The 17,730-nt window shown below is 45.3% G+C and overlaps 1 protein-coding gene across 1 annotated transcript; it reads right to left on the minus strand.

Annotated features, from left to right (window-relative positions):
* Positions 1-3: 3 nt before the first annotated feature.
* Positions 4-14,963, minus strand: ELMO2 (engulfment and cell motility 2). Its single transcript, XM_010075161.1, has 22 exons — positions 14,881-14,963; positions 14,184-14,308; positions 14,007-14,047; positions 13,423-13,495; positions 13,058-13,108; positions 11,620-11,801; positions 11,295-11,394; positions 10,933-11,084; positions 8,787-8,865; positions 8,171-8,206; positions 5,242-5,292; positions 4,787-4,909; positions 4,102-4,236; positions 3,591-3,695; positions 3,403-3,511; positions 2,637-2,773; positions 2,154-2,317; positions 1,959-2,071; positions 1,560-1,667; positions 1,135-1,217; positions 752-829; positions 4-204 (listed from the first exon to the last, which is right to left on the minus strand). Exons 2-22 carry the CDS (start codon positions 14,259-14,261, stop codon positions 4-6), a joined length of 2,199 nt encoding a protein of 732 aa, XP_010073463.1. The 5' UTR covers positions 14,262-14,308; positions 14,881-14,963.
* Between the last annotated feature and the right edge of the window lie 2,767 nt (positions 14,964-17,730).

Below are 17,730 nucleotides of genomic sequence, written 5' to 3' on the forward strand. Positions count from 1 at the left end.
CCCTCAGCCGTAGTGATACACGAAGTCGTAGCTGCTCGGCTCCTTGGGGATGGGCGGCGGCGCCTCGGGGATCTGAATGTTCTCCAGGTCCAGCAGCCGCAGCTTCATCTCCATGCTCAGCAGCGTGTCCAGGTCGCTCTTGGTCAGCTCGCTGGACATGTCCTTCCCCAGGAGAGCATTCAGCCCGTCGATCCAGATGCAGTACTGCAGGGAGAGGAGAGGGCACAGCGCCAGGCATGAACCACAGGGTACGCTGAACCGTCCCATGCGTGCAACTGTCAGAGATCCTCCTGTACAGCTCCAAAAGAGGAACCACGGGGGGAGTTAACCCGTGGAGAACAAAAAGCCACCGACCCCCAAACAGTGCCCACAGGGATTTCCAGTGGAAGTTAGAATCCTAGAGGCAAGCATGGGCCAAAGAGTTTCTGTCATGGCCTAACAACAGAAAAAGTAAAGCTATTTTAGGCATCGGTGTCTTACAGCATGGGGAAAAGGGAACAACTGACTGCACAGGAGGAAAGAAAGTAGCAGTCCAGACTAAGGCAAACTAGTGTAGAATTTTTTGTTTTTTAAGAGAAAGATAACTGGGGGAAAATAAAAGGAAGAGTCACCAAAAGTATCTGCGACATTTTCTAAGAATGAACCTGGTGGGAGACATCCTGCTCAACCCTTTAATGAGAAGCAACTGATCTTTCTTAATCTCTGAAGTTACTTCCTTTACATTCTACTGCTTAACCGCTATGTTTCTTACCTCATATTTATTAGGTGCAATGAAGTTCAAGGTCTCATCAGGGTCGTATAATATCGAGAAGGCCAATTCTAACACTTCCTGAATGGAAAAGAATCTTTCACTCATCAACTGAACAAAACACCATAGCACCTCCTGCCTGCTACCCCAACAAGGGAAGCTGCCTTGCTGCAGCTCAGGGCACTTTCCCAGCCTATTCTGAGCAACTCTGAACAGCCTGTAGCACCACCAGACTATGCTGACAGCACCTAGGAAAAGGCCCAGATATGAGATGGGTTTTGTAAACAACATATCTACAGTGAGGAAGGCCATTTGCTCCTGTTGCTTTCACAGTCTTCACCTCTACAGCACTGGATATTAATTACAGGCAAAAAGGGAGCATTTACCTTGTTCTGTTTCAGTGCACTTTTCTCCTTCATGTGTGGACAATCCTTCCCTGTGACAATGGCTTTGATGTCTGCAACTGGAACTAACAGTGAAAAAGTAAAACTCACAAACAAGAAATCCTAACCAGGAAAGAACAGAACTTTGTTTTGTCTTTGCAACTGAGCATTGTTCCCGTTTTTGTAGCTCATTACATCAGTTTTCAAAAGACATTACCAGTTCCACATCCCTACAGCTGGCTGTTGTAAGAAATACCAAGCAATGCCAAGACTCAAAGGATTTGGGCAAGGACCAAAAGTTGACCTCACCTCAGTCAGGGCTTTAGCCACAGCTCTTTCTCATCTCTAGGATGGTTGTTGCAACAGCCTCACAGACAGCAGAGCACAGAACATTGCACAGTGTGCTCAGAGCAGTAATTGGGACTTACTTTTTTCCTGCAGAGATTCAAAGGTCACTTCCCCCTGGGCATTATCTTCCAGATCTCCATAGTGTAGCACCTTGTGATTCAGAGCCAGGCGACAATACCAAAATCTTTCTGGAAGACACATCAAGTAGAATAAGCTGAGCACGATCATTCACATAAGATCTTGCAGACACTCCATTATAGTCACCCCACCCAGCCCCTCTGCACTGCTTCCTGTTCATGAGGGGTTGGCTGTATTCTTAGAAGTGCACATCTGCTCCATCCCAAAATACTGGCTGGTACAGACAGACCAGGTAACCTGCTTTCCTTTCCAGCAACATGCCTGCTGACAGATGGATCCATTAGACCTTATTTGCCTACAGTTCTTCACATGAAAAAATGCAATAGACGCTGTCACTTTACCTTGTCTTCTGCGATTTCCAATTTTTCGAAAGCTACTTCCCTCACAAAGCCTGTTCAGGCGCTGTTGCTTTATCAGCTCCAAGATCTCAGGTTGGATTTTCTCTCTCAGCTCCCTGGCAATCAAATACGGAAGAGTAAGCAGAAAATGGAGATAACGGCAAGCACAGAAGGCAACTGGTTTTGTCAGGCACTTACACAATAGGTGGTGACTGAAAGTCATCTTGGCTCATTCTCTCAGACTGGCGTAGTCGCAGAATCTCGGAATAGCTCAGGCTGCGCAGTTTGCTCTTGAACTGGTCCAGGGAGTTTGGTTTAGAGGGGAGAGCCCGTGTGATCTGTTCCCTCACAACCTGCATAACCTAAGGAGGTTGGGGAGGGGAAAAAGCAAGTCTTGCTGTTTAATGGGAGCCAAGAAACAGGGCACAGCTCAGTGGCAGCAAAGAACTACATGGAATAACCAGGGCCAGGAGTGTCAACGTACTAGTGACTCTGAAAATCGAGAAGAACAAAGAACCACCTCAGCTCCTACCAAATAAAAGCCGGACCAGTCTCCCTTACAGCCCTCATCAATGCCCTATCATACCTTCTGCACCCTACTCTGTAACCAAGCGTACAGGCTGAGTGAACACATGCTGTTCTGCAAAAGAGTCGACAAAAGTACCTCTCCTCCACTCTGACCTTATTAAAATCTTCTGCTGTTGCCCTCATTTCTTTCCAGGTCTTGTTCAACAGCTGGATGCAGATGGCAAATAGCTCCTCAAATGCACGGTCATGGGTGAAAAACATGGGGTGATAGTCATTGCGACCTTCATTGGCTTCAGGAAGAAAAAGAAATCACAACTATGTGAGGATATTGCACAAGAGCTGCTAAGAGTAACTAAAATCCACTACAGTGACAGAAACCTGATGGTGTGCAATAGTATTAAATCAAAAACATTAAGACAGTTCAATGCTTCGTCTCGCTGCAGTCAGTCTATTTCGGGAATGGCAGCTATCCCCACGCTTCACCCTGTGACTCATGTGCCCTTTTCAAACCAGTCTCCCCAAATGACTGCTTGCAGTTGTTTCCCACTTTGTTGGCATTTCTTATAGTGGTTAATTGTCTCAGAATGCTGTTCTGAGACTGCCAGAGCTACTAAACTTTTCTCAAGTTCATGATGGTTTCTAGAGTGCTTTTTATACAGCACCCTTCTGAAGCTTCAGGCAGTTGAAGCCTCCTGCTTGTGTAAATTTTTCAGGAGAACCAGAGTGCACACAACAAAATTTCTTACTTTACTTCAATACTGGTATTATCACTGACACTGCAACTCAAGCTCTCCCTTGTCCTTACATGGCAGAAATGAGATTGAGGTAGAAATGCTTGTGAATAGTGGTCAGCCTGTAAGCTACTTCCAGAAAAATCAGCGCAGCAACTTGGAAAGCTGGGGTAACAAATGGTACTTACGGAGTTCCCCAACTTGCAGGATCTCACAAAGCATCCTGGTAAGCTCAATGGCACTGCGCCCAAAGGGACACTCATGTTTATCTTCTCGACTGCTGTTCTCCAGAACAATCTACAAGAGGAGGATGCAACACACACTAAGAAGAGCTGCTGAGGTGTTGGTATCTGGAAAAAACAGCAGCTTCACTTACCCTTATATACGTGTCCTGATGAAATTTGGCCAAGTAGAGCATGTTGTCCAATGCCAGCATCCCTGGAGGAGTCTGAGTGAAATCCATAGCTGGATTGATGTGATTCTGTGAAAATAATGTGTAGAAAGAATCCAAACAAATTAGTTCAAAGAAATTGTGTGAGAAGCATTTCTGAATGAATTTTACAACCACCTGTCCATCAAGCACTCCCTCACATCTATCTGAGAGATAACCTTGGACACCTGCTGACAGTGCTACCCAAACCGCCTTGAAGAGAGGCCGATTCCAAGCTCTTCATAGGATAGGTGCGTATGGTAAGTAAATATCTCCAGAGGATGTGCCTAACGAGCCCTGGCATTTAACCAAACAGCAAGTTCATCATGATCTTCCCTGGGAGTCTGAACGTAGCTGAATTTCTAAAACTCAGATACAAAAGTATTTCCCCACAACTCTGATGGGGATCGCTTAGATTGCCTTTACATGCTTCACAGTCAGCACTCGAGATGCATACAGTGAATCCCAGCATCTTGTAGTCCTTGGTGTACATGGCTTTGCGTTTTTCCGTTCCACTGCCAGGGATAGTGTTGCTGTCAGACTCTGCGTCAAATGCAATTCTTCTCAACTCAAATATGATGTCTCTCTGTGCCTGAAGGACAGAAGGCAGGGAAATGGTAACGTGATCAATCACTAGGGCAGTATTTTCACATAATGCACAAAATGGCAAGTTTCAGTACACTGGATAATGCAAAATATTTGTCTGAATTTTCCTTGCCCCAAGTTTAGTTGAAGGCAATTTCTAGACATTCGGATAGTACTAAGGCATTTCTTACTCCAGAATACAATACATCTAAGAACTGAGTAACAGACACCTTAAAAAGCCCAGCTTCCTTGTATGCTGCAAAGAAATGGATAAAGTGATGTGCCCTCCATACAGGTGGAGTTATCAGTTTGACAGCTGGCATCACACTGGTCTGGAAAGGAATATATGGCTTCCAGTGACCGCTCACATTTCTCAAAGTCCCACAGCATACAGCAGGATAGTCATGAGCATACCTTAGTCTCAAGGACTACAATATGAGGAGTGGTTTTGAAACTTTTTGCACCATCTACTGCAAATTCTATGGAGCTAAGGAGCTCTGGAATAAGGTGCATTGTACATCCTATTCTATCAGATCTTCCTCAGCATTAATAGTGACCTGATCATTGGGATCCATTTTGGTCATCATTCTCTCTTCCAGGAGATTAAAAGTCAGGACCTGTAGCACGTACAGCTGATGCGCCATTTCTGTTTTAATCGGGCGGTTTCCTCTGATCACATGCTGTAAAATAAAGGACAGGGTAGAAATGAAGAGGATACAAATAAAACCTGAGGCATCAGCTGCAGACATATGCCAGGCTGCATGTACATTTCTGTATACGAAGATTCAGCTGTTTAACCTCCATATTCCATCAGAAGCATAATGACAATGGCTCTGTAACAGCAGAAGGAAGCATCTTGATAACTCCCTTTTGAACAAGTGGCTCCAATTTCACCTCTGAAAGAGTCACTTTTCTGGAAGTGCCCTGAGGGCAGCAGAATTTACACTCTGCACAAGTGAAACCTCTATGGAGAGAACATTAGGAAACACTCTGTCATTCCAGACATACTTACATTCAGGATTATAGACCTCAGGTGCTTCTGGGCAAACGCATTAGCCATTTCCTGTTGTGGAAATTAGAGATGAAACAACATGAGTGAAATATAAACAAAAAGCCCACATTGTGCAGAAAAGAGAGAAAGAAGGAAGCCTACGATTTGGACATAGCACTGGCACGCAACAAAGTGCTTTTACTACAGACTGTCAATTTAGCATGGCGTCTCACCCCAAAGCAAGCATCAAGTTGGGATGCAAGGGTCATCTTTACCATGGCACAACTCCTGGGTGGCTCCCCTAGAACACATCATTACCATGGAGAAAGACACTAATGTAGTCAAAGAACAGAAGAAAATTTAGCTTAACATTGGACAACTAATGATACTTCAATATCAGGAGATATGGCAGCAGGGAGCACACTGTGGGTTGCCCAGAAAAATCTGTTATCTAGAAGAGGTTTCTTCAATTAGCATTTCACAACCGTCTATACTTAGGTATACACCCAAGATGACAAGGGCTAGAGGATGTAGTTTTCAGGTCTCCTCCCTCTCAAAACCTCTCCCTCTTGAAATTTACATTTCTTTTGTCTCAGTTCCTAAAGAGATGTTTAGAAGTCAGTTTCAGGACAATTTGCAGAAGCACTTCAGTTTACAAAAATAAAGGTTAAATAAAGTTCATGCTTAAAGCAAAGCTTCCAGTTTCCCTCTTTACTGCATGGCTTCCTTCCCCAGATGAGGAGGGTCTCCCAACCGTCAAGTCATGATGACAAACAGTCACAGCAGATGCAAGTATCTGCTGCAACCCTTCAGTTCTGGGACCAATTACACATGCACCTGCAAAAATCTAACCTGTGCTTTCCTTGTAAATTGTGAAGATGCACTTTTAAAAATACCAGCAACCTCATTATACCTGCTAGGAGAGTGGCACACATGCTAATGTCACAATGGAATACTATCAGAAGTTTGCCGTTATAAGCAAAATTTTTGGATAACAAAAAACTGTTGGGCAATACATCATCTGGAAGAAGCCCACAAGAACTTCCCGTCTGAGATCTCTGCACATTCCTGTGCAGTGCACATGAAGAACTGGAAACAGATGTGCAGTTTGGACAATTGCGCTCCATCAGCTGTACATTCTGAACAACGCAAGACTGTTCCAACTGCTCACATCAACCCTGCTCTTCACAGGCTTTATACGGAGTCTGGTAAAAAGTGTATATTAACCTAATTCCAAGTCCTTATTATCACTTCTGCTTCAGACAAGAAAGCGATATGCTGGCTGATAGCCAAGCTGAAATGGCTGCAAGTTCAATAGCGCTCATGTTACAACTGAAGTGAGTCAGTGCTCGAGTGGGAGATATCTAAGAAGCATCTAGATGAAGCAGAAGTGCCTTCAAAGATAACACACTGCCCTCTGAGTCATTACTTTTTACTATGATCCGTGAGGTGTAGTACTGAGAATAGAACCAGGCCTGCTGTTAGAATTTGTTCATGCATGCAACACAAAGAATCCTTACTCTGAAGGAATTTAGTTTGTACAAGGGGTGAAGTAACAGGTGACTGAAGCAGATAAACAGTGGGAAAGACAAAGACAAACAAATCTAAATAGCATAGTGAGAAGCATGAGCACACACACAGCCTTACCGCTGCTAAGGGATCTATGTTCTGCCAAGAGTCTAATAACACCCCCTTTGCTGTTTGGTGGGGTCACAGAGTCATTTGTGTTGGAAGAGATGTCTTGAGATCATCTAGTCCAACTCCCCTGGTTCAAGCAACACCAGACAGAGCAGGCTGCACAGGACCGCGTCCAGTACTCCACAATCTCTCTGGGTAACCTGTTCCAGTGTTTGACCACCCTCATAGTAATTTTTATTTTGTCTGTGTGCGTTCAGGTGGAATTTCCTGGGTTTTAAGCTGTGCCCGTTGCCTCTTGTCCTGTCAGCAGGCACTACTGAGAAGAGTTAGGCTCCCTCTTCTTTATTCCCTTCCATCAGATAAGACCACGCTGAGAGCCTTCTCTTCTTGAGGCTGAACAATCCCAAATTTCTCAGCCTCTACTCATATGAAAAGTGTTCCTGTCCCTTAATCATCTTCATGGCCCTTTGTGGATTGTGTTGAGGGGGAGCAATGAAAGATCCCTTGGAATTGTGTTCGCTATGAAGTTTAGTATCTCGGCAAAATTACCAACAGAGTAGTATGTTCTTCCTTATTTCCATGTGTTAAGCATAGCCATTAATTTTAGAAACTAGGTAACATTTATTGAGACCATAGTTTCCCCTCTGAAGGCACTGCATCCTTGGCAAAAGTGGAGCATTCTCTGTGCCCCCCAGAAAATCTAAAAGATGTACCAGAACCTCAAGATACAGAAGGTTCCAAATTAACTTATTAACATGAGTGGCGATTCTCCTGGAGGTAGCATGGGGCAAAAAACATTCTTGTAGTACAATTTCCATACGGGAGAAGTCACAGATTAGGCAGAATGCATGCTCCAGCCCCTGATCAGCACTAGCTTTGTGACTGCTCTTCACTAACAAACAGCTCTACCTTTAGGAGGATGCAGCTGGATATGAAACTGTCATTAATGCAAACAAGATTTGGGGTATAAATTCAGGCTGTAGTTAAGTTTTAGGAGACCCAGACTGCTAAAGAACTGGTTCCAGTTTTTAACTTAGTTCACTTGGTCAGTATTGTAGTGTCAGCTTCCTTTTACAATCATCTTTATTATCCTGTGTGCACAGTAAATGTCATTCCAGATTTCTCCTGCTACTGATTCCTCTCCCTTTCCCCATCTGAGTACAGCCCCAAGAGTCCTCCCACCCTTCTCCCTGTGCTCATCCACTGTCTGAAGCCTGTATGCATCATCTCGGGGATACAAGGAAGCATCAGTGGAGAAAAGCTAACATGCCTACAGTTCCGCATGACCAGCCCCCAGGCTTGAGTTACTTACAGTGATGGGCAGGTCTAGCGGGTTAAGCAGCTTGTCCTGCTGGCAGAAAGCAAAAAAAGGCACAAAGAGAAGCAGACAGGAGTTAGCTTGGAGTCCAGAAGTAAGGCACAAACGGGCCAATAGAGAAGAAAGGCTTAACACAGCAAAGCTACACAATACAGACATATGCACATCTTGCATGTAGACCTCGGGGGTTTCCTCAGAGCAGGATAGGTGTTTCATTTTTCACATTTTCCAGCAAAAACCTACGACTTAAGAAAGGTCCCTTTTTTTGGGGAGGGGGAGGTAGGGTGTTTGTTTAGTAAGTACATACAACCCCAAGGACTCTACCCAGCCTACCTCTCCCATATGGAATTAACTTTGTAAAAAAAAAAAAGTTTCCATGCTGTCTCTCAAGGCCTTCCAGATTCCCTTCTGAGCATCTCCTAAACCGATATGCACTGCTCTAGAACACATTATTAACGGGATGGTACTTTTTATCCTGTGCTGTCACACTGAAGGAGCTACACAAGTTCTTGGCAAGGTCTGCGTCTTGCCCAGACAATATCATTTCTGAGGCATAAACAGCCAGCCAGTAACCACTGTTCAGGTTTAAAGTAAAAAAGGAAGAACAAACCTGTCTTTTCTCCTCAGGTGCCTTCAGGAAGAGGGCATTGATCAGGGCAATGGCATATGTCTGAATCTCTTGGTTTGAGCTGCAGAAACAAGAATGGGAGGATCACAAGAGAACAGACAGTAAAGGACATTACAGCTTGCTGCTTTGCCTGCACCATAAGAACATTTACTACATCTATCTTGCATTTCAACGGACAAGCAGGATTTCGGTAATCTACTTTTACACCAGCCAACTCTTCATAAGGCCTGCAAAAAGCTGTCAGAAGTTGCTGTCTGATAGCTCCATTATCCAGAAGATAGCGTACATTGCAGCCCAGCAGAGCTCAGAGTTCAGCACCACCATGGTTTGTTACGGATGCTGAAACTCTCTCTAAAGCCTAGTGATATTGCAGTCTGTCATATGGATACAGCTAGAAACTTACATGGAGCAAGTAATTTTTCTTCCTTATGTCAACGGAAGCCACCAAACGCAAATGGCACTAAGGGGGAAGCTTGCATCTCTTTATGGCGTTGCCTTCCAACCTTAATAGGCTGGCCTAACCTTCGCGTCTTTTTCTTATTTTCACTGAAGAGCTTCTTCAGGTGAAGGGTGCTTAGTCCCTTCCTAGATCATGCACACCATGTGTTTTCACTTGCCATGTTTTGAATAAGCTTCCAAATGTCAACCACACTCTTTTCCACCCCCATAACTTGATGCTCTATCAAATCCAGTCTTCTTTCTTTCTATAGTATTACTCTGTGTGCTGGGTTGACTTTGGCTGGATGGCAGGTGCCCACCAAGCCACTCTATCACTCCCCTCCTCAGCAGGACAAGGCAGGGGAGAAAATAAGATGGAAAAAACCACACGGGTCAAAATAAATGTGGTTTAATAAAGCAAAAGCAAAGGCTGCATGCAGAAGCAAGGGAAAATGAAATATTTATTTTCTACTTCCCATCAGCAGGTGATGTCCAACCACCGCCAAGGAAGTAAGACTTCAGTATGTGTAGCAGTTGCACCAGAAGACAAACATCGTAATAACGACTTCCCCACCTCCTTTCCCTTAGCTTTTATTGCTGAGCAGATGTCATACGGTGTGGAATATTCCTTTGGTCAGTTTGGATCAGCTGTCCTGGCTGTGTCCCTTCCCAAGATCTTGCCCATCCCCAGCTGACTGCTGAGGGGGTGATGTTGGAGAGACAGCCTGGGTGCTGTGCCAGCGCTGCTCAGCCGTAGCCAGCACACTGGTGTGTTATCAACACCTTCCTAGCTACCACTAGAAAGCACTATGAGGGCTGCTACGGGGAGAGCTTGTTCAGTGTCAGGACCCAACCTGTATTTTACTAAAATAGACATTACAAAGCTGAAAGAACATATACTCTTTTCAGAACAAAGCTGCTGCAGTGTTCATGAGAACTTGTTTAGCTTTTCTGTTGCCCAAGTTCAAATGTATAAACACTCTAAGCACACAGTGACATTAACACAACACATTGTTTGCACTGTAACTTTGGTAATCTGCTACTCATTGATCAACGAATATTAGTCATATTCACAAATGGTGCTTTTCCACATTTTTGGAATTAAAAGCCTTGAGAAAAAAAACCAAACCTACTTAAAGCTCTAACAAATGCATGCTTCTTTTTTTTTATGGAAGAGTAGAACCGACCTAGTCAGACAGCCTTAAAAGACAGATACTAATTTTTCAGTTTGTTTGGAAAGAGCGGAAGGGGAGGTGGGGACAGAAGCAAGAAAAGCCATTGTTCTTCTTCCTTAATACGCAGGACAAAAACCAGATGATGATTCTAGTGGAGACGATTTAAAGAGGGGTGAAAGTGACAGATGACTGGATGCAGAAGCTGTGGGAACTTGTTCTAGTAAAATGCAGGTTTGGTCCTAACGCTGAACACACCTGTGCAGTTATTAAAGCAAAATATCTTTGTTCAAGACATATACTCATGTGCTCAAGTGCTTCCAGAACACAGAACATATTTTTCCAGGATCTTCTCTTTTTAAATCTGTCAGAAATCCTACAGTTCAAGTAAGATGCCATATCAGTAATACTTTAAAAATAGCATCTTCAAGTGTTTTATAGGTAAAAGGATGTATTTTCAAATGAATAGGTAGGCATAAAATTGATTTAAGTCACACGGCTGTTGGGTGGACACTCACACTTGCAGATGAGAAATGAGCTGCCCCACGGTGATCTCTTCTGATATCTTCTGATACAGAGTCTGGCTGTTTAGCACCATGCTTTCTAGAATGGCTAGGGATCGCTGGAGGATGGAGACATCTACCATAGGCTGACTCACATACCCTGCAATCTAAAAACAGATGAACCAGCAGGTCAACAGGTGCCCATCCAGGAAATCTTGTGGTAAACAAGACAAGCCAAGGGAGACAGGGCTCAGAGAGCTGGGTGTGCTGTGCTCTCAATGAGTACTCATCTTCTCAGAGTCACCATGCTCTTCCCAGAAGCTGCATTTAAGCAGGAAAAGAAATAGCATCCACTCAGCTCCTTTACCCAAACTCACCTGTTTGATGAAGGTTATTGAGACCATGTCCCAAGAGACGATACCGTGGTCCATGAGCTCCAAGAAGGCAGTTAGGGTGAAAGCCAACATCTCACTGTAACTGAGAAAACAAAGCATGTAGTTACAAGAGATCTGGTAGCAAGGAAAAAGCCTGTCCAAGGTGAATAAGCTGGATAAAAATGTCACCACCTTCTCCTAATAAACAGGATACAGTTTGGCAGCTGGGGAAGCAATAAAGTATTTACATTTATGAAAGTAATTTTATTGTTTTGTAGAATAATTTTTTTTTCCTGATTACAAACACAAACTAAAACTAACAACTTACTGGGACAGAAGCTTGGTCCCGCTCTCCACAAGCCGTGTCAGCACTGTAATCCCTTCCATGTTGATGAACTCTGTGGCAAAGGTCACATCTGCTGAAAGTTTAGCCAGTTCCTTCATGGCATCCAGTCGGGCTTCCATACTGTGTGACTGGATCCTCTCCATCAGCTGACGAGCTGCCCTGGACTGGGAGGAGAGAGGGACGATGCCAGTTACAAGCCAGTCACCCGCAGACTGAGTTCTGCCAGCATCCGCATTCTGTCAGAAGCCCGTGGATGGGCAGAGAGACACCAGCAATGACAGGAAAAGTAGCAGCAGTGAGCAAGTCTAAGATAGACTAAAATAGGCTGCACTCGGCGACAGTTACAGCCAAGCAGGAGGTAAGGTTTAAGAATTTCACTAATAAGGAAGCTGCAGCAAGTCTGCAAAAGACAACTGTTGAGGTCACAATAGCAAGAATTCACTAGGAACAACACCCTTATTTTAATTACTTTAATTTCTGCATTAGGTCACTAGTACCGTTGCTTTCTGTCTAATACTAACTGCACTCATATTGAGAACGTGGCTGTCAGGTGCTTTACAGCATGCTGACCTAGGAGATGCAAGACCAATGTAGACTGGTCTTATTTACAGACAGTCCTATAAAAGGGCAGAGCGTCCAAAGGAGAGATACACACCACAACCAGGAAGGAAAACAAGAGTGTGTGCTGCATTGTGCAGAATGGCCCACAACAAAGGTAAGCCCCCTACAATTTAGGGAGAATGAGAAAGAGGCAAGGGGCAAGAAACAGCCTGTCATACCGTGGTGGTTTTGACTGGGATAGAGTTAGTTTTCTTCATGGTAGCTAGCATGGGGCTGTGTTTTAGATTTGTGCTGGAAACAGTGTTGACAACACAGGGATGTTTTAGTTACTGCTGAGCAGTGCTTAGGCAGAGCCCGGGCCTTTTCTGCTTCTCACGCCACCCCATCCAACGAGGAGGCTGGGGGTGCACAAGAATTTGGGAGGGGACACAGATGGGACAGCTGACCGCAACTGACCAAAGGGATATTCCATACCCTAGGACATCATGCTCAGCATATAAAGCTGGGGGAAGAAGGAAGTGGGAGGACATTCAGAGTTACGGTGTTTGTCTTCTCAAGTAACCACTACCTGTGATGGAGCCCTGCTTTCCTGGAGATGGACGAACACCTGCCTGCTGATGGGAAGTACTGAATGAATTCCTTGTTTTGCTTTGCTTTGCTTGCATGGCTTTTGTTTTACCTATTAAAATGTCTTTATCTCAACCACAAGTTTTCTTACTTTTCCTCTTTGGATTCTCTCCCTGGCCCTGCTGCAGGGGGAGTGAACAAGTGGCTGTGTGGTGCTTATTGCCAGCTGGGGTTAAACCACGACATACACGAGGATGGCTATGGAGAGAAAGGGATGTGAGGAAGCATTTACCGGGGAGACTGCCAGCTGTAGGATAGTTCCATTCTTGATGTCACAGCGAGTCTGAAAGAAAACATAAACTTTAAACTGCAGAAACGTAGGCATGAAAGAATGCAACTGGATCTAGAGTGCACGACATGCACAAGTAAAAGGGGTTCCTGTACCACACAACCCTACAAAGGGGTCCTCGCACGGACGGGCGCGCAAAGGGAGAAGTGCAAGGCTGCTCAGCTGAATGACACCATTCAAGTCTGAGTATGTTTGAGAGCAAAGATGCTGTCCCTCAAGGATTAGCAACAGGATTGTTCCACGACACAATCCAAGGCATTCTGCACTCTTACCCAGGAGATCAGCAGATTGCTGCCTCTCACACTGACCTGCTCTGTGATGTACAGCTGAGGGCCATCAGCATACCGCAAGGTGTAGTACTCAGGGTTTGGCAATGACCACCTGGTAGAGAGAGAAGCAGGATACATAAGCTTCTTCCTCCTCTTTTTTCTGGCTCTCAATTAGGAACAGGAGCTTGATCCCAGGAGGGTGGAAAAGAACTTTCAAGCAAAGCTTTAGCATGGGAAATTAGGTCTCCCAAAGAGGAGAGAAAACAATTTCCTCTTGAGGGGGTAATGGGACTTCAGCCTACTCTTAAAGTCAAGCTCTGCGGAACATCTGAAGAGGCCTGCACATCAGGAACAGCGAGATGGGCCAATCCTCAGAGACACCAACCCCAGGGGCATACATATGCACATACTCGGAACTGGAACAAAGATGCAAAGCCCCTGCTTTCTAGGAGATCCTTTTCTTCCTGATTTAAAACCTGGCCCATTCCATGGCCAAAACGAGCCGCAGGCAGCACGGATCATCCTAGCAGCACGTTGACAAGCAGCAGAGACTTTCCACAGTACTCCAGCAAGATATGTCAGAAGGACAGACTCTCCACAAGGGTTCCCAGAGAACTACTCACCCATCACAGACCTCCTTGATGATGGATGCAAGAGGCCTTTTCTAGAACAGAAAGAGAGAGTCCTCAGTAGCGATGTTGCTCTCAACGAGAAAGGAAAACTGCCCATTTCTATGCTTCTCACATTCCAGTATCAAAGTTGTGGTGCATTTCCTTCCCCATCTGGTTACCAGGTCTCACCTGATCCATTTCCAGCAGCTGGGCATTGGCACCTGGCCACTCAACAGCTACTTTCACAATGTCCAAAGGTGGTGGCATTGCTTCAGACTCTCCCAGATGCCTTTACAAGAGCATACACCCCACACCTGTTAAGAGAAAAGAGAGTGAGCAGCTCTGTGAAAACTATTTCAGTTGTCACATGGCACCTAACACCAAGCTTCAAAGCACTACATAGGACCAGCCTTAAGGTTTGCTGGGCCTGCTAGGGACAAACCATCCAGTCTACCAGAGATCAAGGCCTCCCACTAAAAATAGAACATTGTGAAATTGTATGCCCAACCTTATCACCTAAGGAATACTTCTGAGAGCTTGTTGGGGTACTCACACAAGAAGGAGAGTCACTTTGATCAGCAAAGCCCCATCTGCCACGTACTGTCCATAGTGCCAGGTCAGCTCACAGGACCAGTAAAGCAACGGTCTGTACGTGAGAGAGGGAACACACTGTCCAGGTAGCCTCCTTCCCATGGGCTGGTGTTTACTGATGCCCTATTCATATTTCTCAGATACCCTGATCCACTCAGAATACCCAAACAGGCTCCTAGGCAGCAGCTAGCTTTATCCCATCCACTTCCTACAATGTCATAAATCCAAAACATGAATATCCATCACAGAAGAGAAGTTAACTCTGTGGAGGTCTACCTTTCACTCATTTATCTGCCTTAGAGCATAAGCTTGTGTTCAGGGTTTGTCCCAGACAGTTGTCAGGCATGCTGGCTTGTGCTTCACCTGGTAGTAAGAGGCTGTAAAGAAATGTGATTGTTCAGTTCCTTTTCAATCCTCTCCTGGGTGGAGGGAGTAGCCCTACTCTCTGCCACAGACCCACATATGAGAGAGACACTCCTCTCCATCAGCAGTTCTCAGGAACAAAAGCTTCAAGCTGCCAAAAATGAGATCTGACCGCACACAGAAGTAGTCATGTCCTTAAGGACTCCTCTGGAGACTCAGTTTCCAGCATACCCTGAATGAGATAGTAAGCATTCAAAGAACAATTTCCTGGCCCATATGGAAGCTCCTATTCCTCGTACTGGGGTAACCCAACCCCCCTTTCCCAGAATAGAGATGAGACAGTGCTGTGCAGGGACATTGTTTCACGAGTAACATACTTTCCCAAATTCCTTGATCAACTGAGAAAGAGATGCTAATACTTGAAGGGAAACCAGCAGCCTTGAGAATTTTCCTGATGCAAGGCACGTAGAGAGAACATTCCATGGATCAGCAAAGACCAAGCAGCTGCAGAGATACCTGGCCCAGGAAACTGGTCTATACAACTGTCCTGGAACAGGGAACTTCTATGAAATCAGCTGAGTCTACCACAAAAGGCGTGTATGCCTGGCCAGTATAAGAAGTTGACCTAGAGATCCACTAATGATCGTAATCAATGAAGCTCATATGCCTCCTCCTTCCCTCACAGAGACTGCTATCACCACATGGAGAGATATGAAAACTCAGACGCACTAATGTTTCTCTGCATTTGTACACACACCAACCCCTAAATCAGCCCCCTGTGACTGTCTTTGTACTCAGCTAGGACAGCTTCCTCACCTACTGAAACAGAACACAACGATGTCCTGGTGCAGCCTTCTGAGTTAGTCACAACACTGCCATCACTCCTGCCTGCTGGAATTGAGGATGAGGGGTACAAGTTTAGCATTTCTTTCACAACACATCCTGGAAAGGCTCAGTGTTATCACTGCAGCCAGCCTTGCCCTCAAGTCTCCACTAGATCAGAGATTCTTTCTTCACAGTGAAGGCACTTATTTCTCACAACAAATACAGTGAAAGAAATGGAGCTTAAGGACTGCTTCACTGCACAGCAGCATCAAAGACACCACATAAGCCCGCCAAGGAAGAGATTCAAACATCAAAATGAATTGGCTAAGCAGGACCCAGAGAAGTAGGAATTAAAAATTTTAAAAGGTAGGAAACTCTTCAGACAGCCTGGGTCAAACAACCCTTTGACAGACCCACACAGATCAGTGGCTCAGCAGAAGCAGCTTTCCAGAAGAGGACAATGAAGACTGAACTACAGAGACAAAGGGTACTTCAGCTCAGTGTCTTTAACACAGGGTTGTCTGTCAAAAATGTTCTTTGAAACTATTTCACTGTGTCTGCAGACAAGAGAGGTGACAGATGTTAAATTTCACAATGGATATTTTGCAGTGCACCGGTGATATATCTGATAAAGTGACTGCTCAGAAGCTCTTGGGAAGAAGCACAGGCTGCAACTTTGCTTAACTGTGATTATCAATCACTTACAGGTCTCTCACAGCACATTCTTCTCAACAACGGCATGTAGGCAATTCTCAGAGTTTTGTACAGGGAGACAGCAGCCAAGCTGAAATCCATCAAAGATTAATTCACTCTGCTTGTGCAGAGCGAGTTCCCTCATACCAAGCAGTGGTGTAGGGGTAGCTGTAAGGCAAGGAGAAATCGGCAGAGCCACTGACACACTACTCAAGAGATTTCTGAGAAACTGCAAGCTAAAACAACTAGAGTATTTTAAACAGAATTTCTCTATTCACAAACTCAATCTTCTTTTCATTACAGATAGAGAACAAAGTGTGCTGCACACAGAATGAAAATGATCATAATGAAAGAACATTCCATTAAAAAGAAAAGCTGCCTGGTAGAATCCCCCAGTCACCAAGCAAATAACTGCAGCTTCTGAAACCTGTAGATGTGACAAATCGTCCTAGTCAGTCCTCAGCAAGTCCCCAGACGGTGGCACCAACAGGACAAACGAAAGGTAGAAGCGACATTGGCAGAGTGACTAAAGGGTCAAGCGTGCAGAGCAGACAGCTTCCTCGACCAAGCGGCATAAGAGGGCGACAGACAGCCGAGTTCAACCTGAGGACCTGCAGAGTTTTCTACATGACTGCACAAAACAAGCAAAGAGAAACGTACTTCACTAGAGAAACCAGAGAACTCAGATTCTCTGCTTCTGGCATCCTGTGTTCCTCCAAAGGCCTTCTGTGGCTGCACTTGGGCTATAAAACACTACGCCCATGACACTGGACTCTTATAGAAAGGGTTGGAAAGGACCTTAGAGACCATCCAGTGCCACCACCTGCCATGGGCAGGGACCCCTCCCACCAGCCCAGGTTGCCCAAAGCCTCATCCAGCCTGGCCTTGAACCCCTCCAGGGATGGGGCATCCACAGCTTCTCTGGGCAACCTGGGCCACTGCCTCACCACCCGCACAGCGAAACATTTCTTCCTCAGAAGAATCTCTTCTAAATCTTCCCTCTTTCAGCTCATCTTGCAACACAGCCGGGAGGGACCATCTCAGCAAACACAGAAACCGATAGCAACAGGCAAAAAGAGAGAACTGCTTTATTATTATTTTTAATCAGCGCAGTGAGCTGGAAGCCAGTCAGCAACTTCCGAAGCTCGGGCCGAACCTCCACTTAAGGCGCTGAACGATCTTCCCTGAGGAGGCGCCGTCCCCTCGATGCCTCGCGTCCACCCGGCCACGGCGGAGCGGCAAACTGCGCCCTTCCCGGGGCTCC

This window comes from Pterocles gutturalis, unplaced genomic scaffold (genome assembly GCF_000699245.1).
Source record: "Pterocles gutturalis isolate BGI_N339 unplaced genomic scaffold, ASM69924v1 scaffold10682, whole genome shotgun sequence".
NCBI lineage: Eukaryota > Metazoa > Chordata > Aves > Pterocliformes > Pteroclidae > Pterocles > Pterocles gutturalis.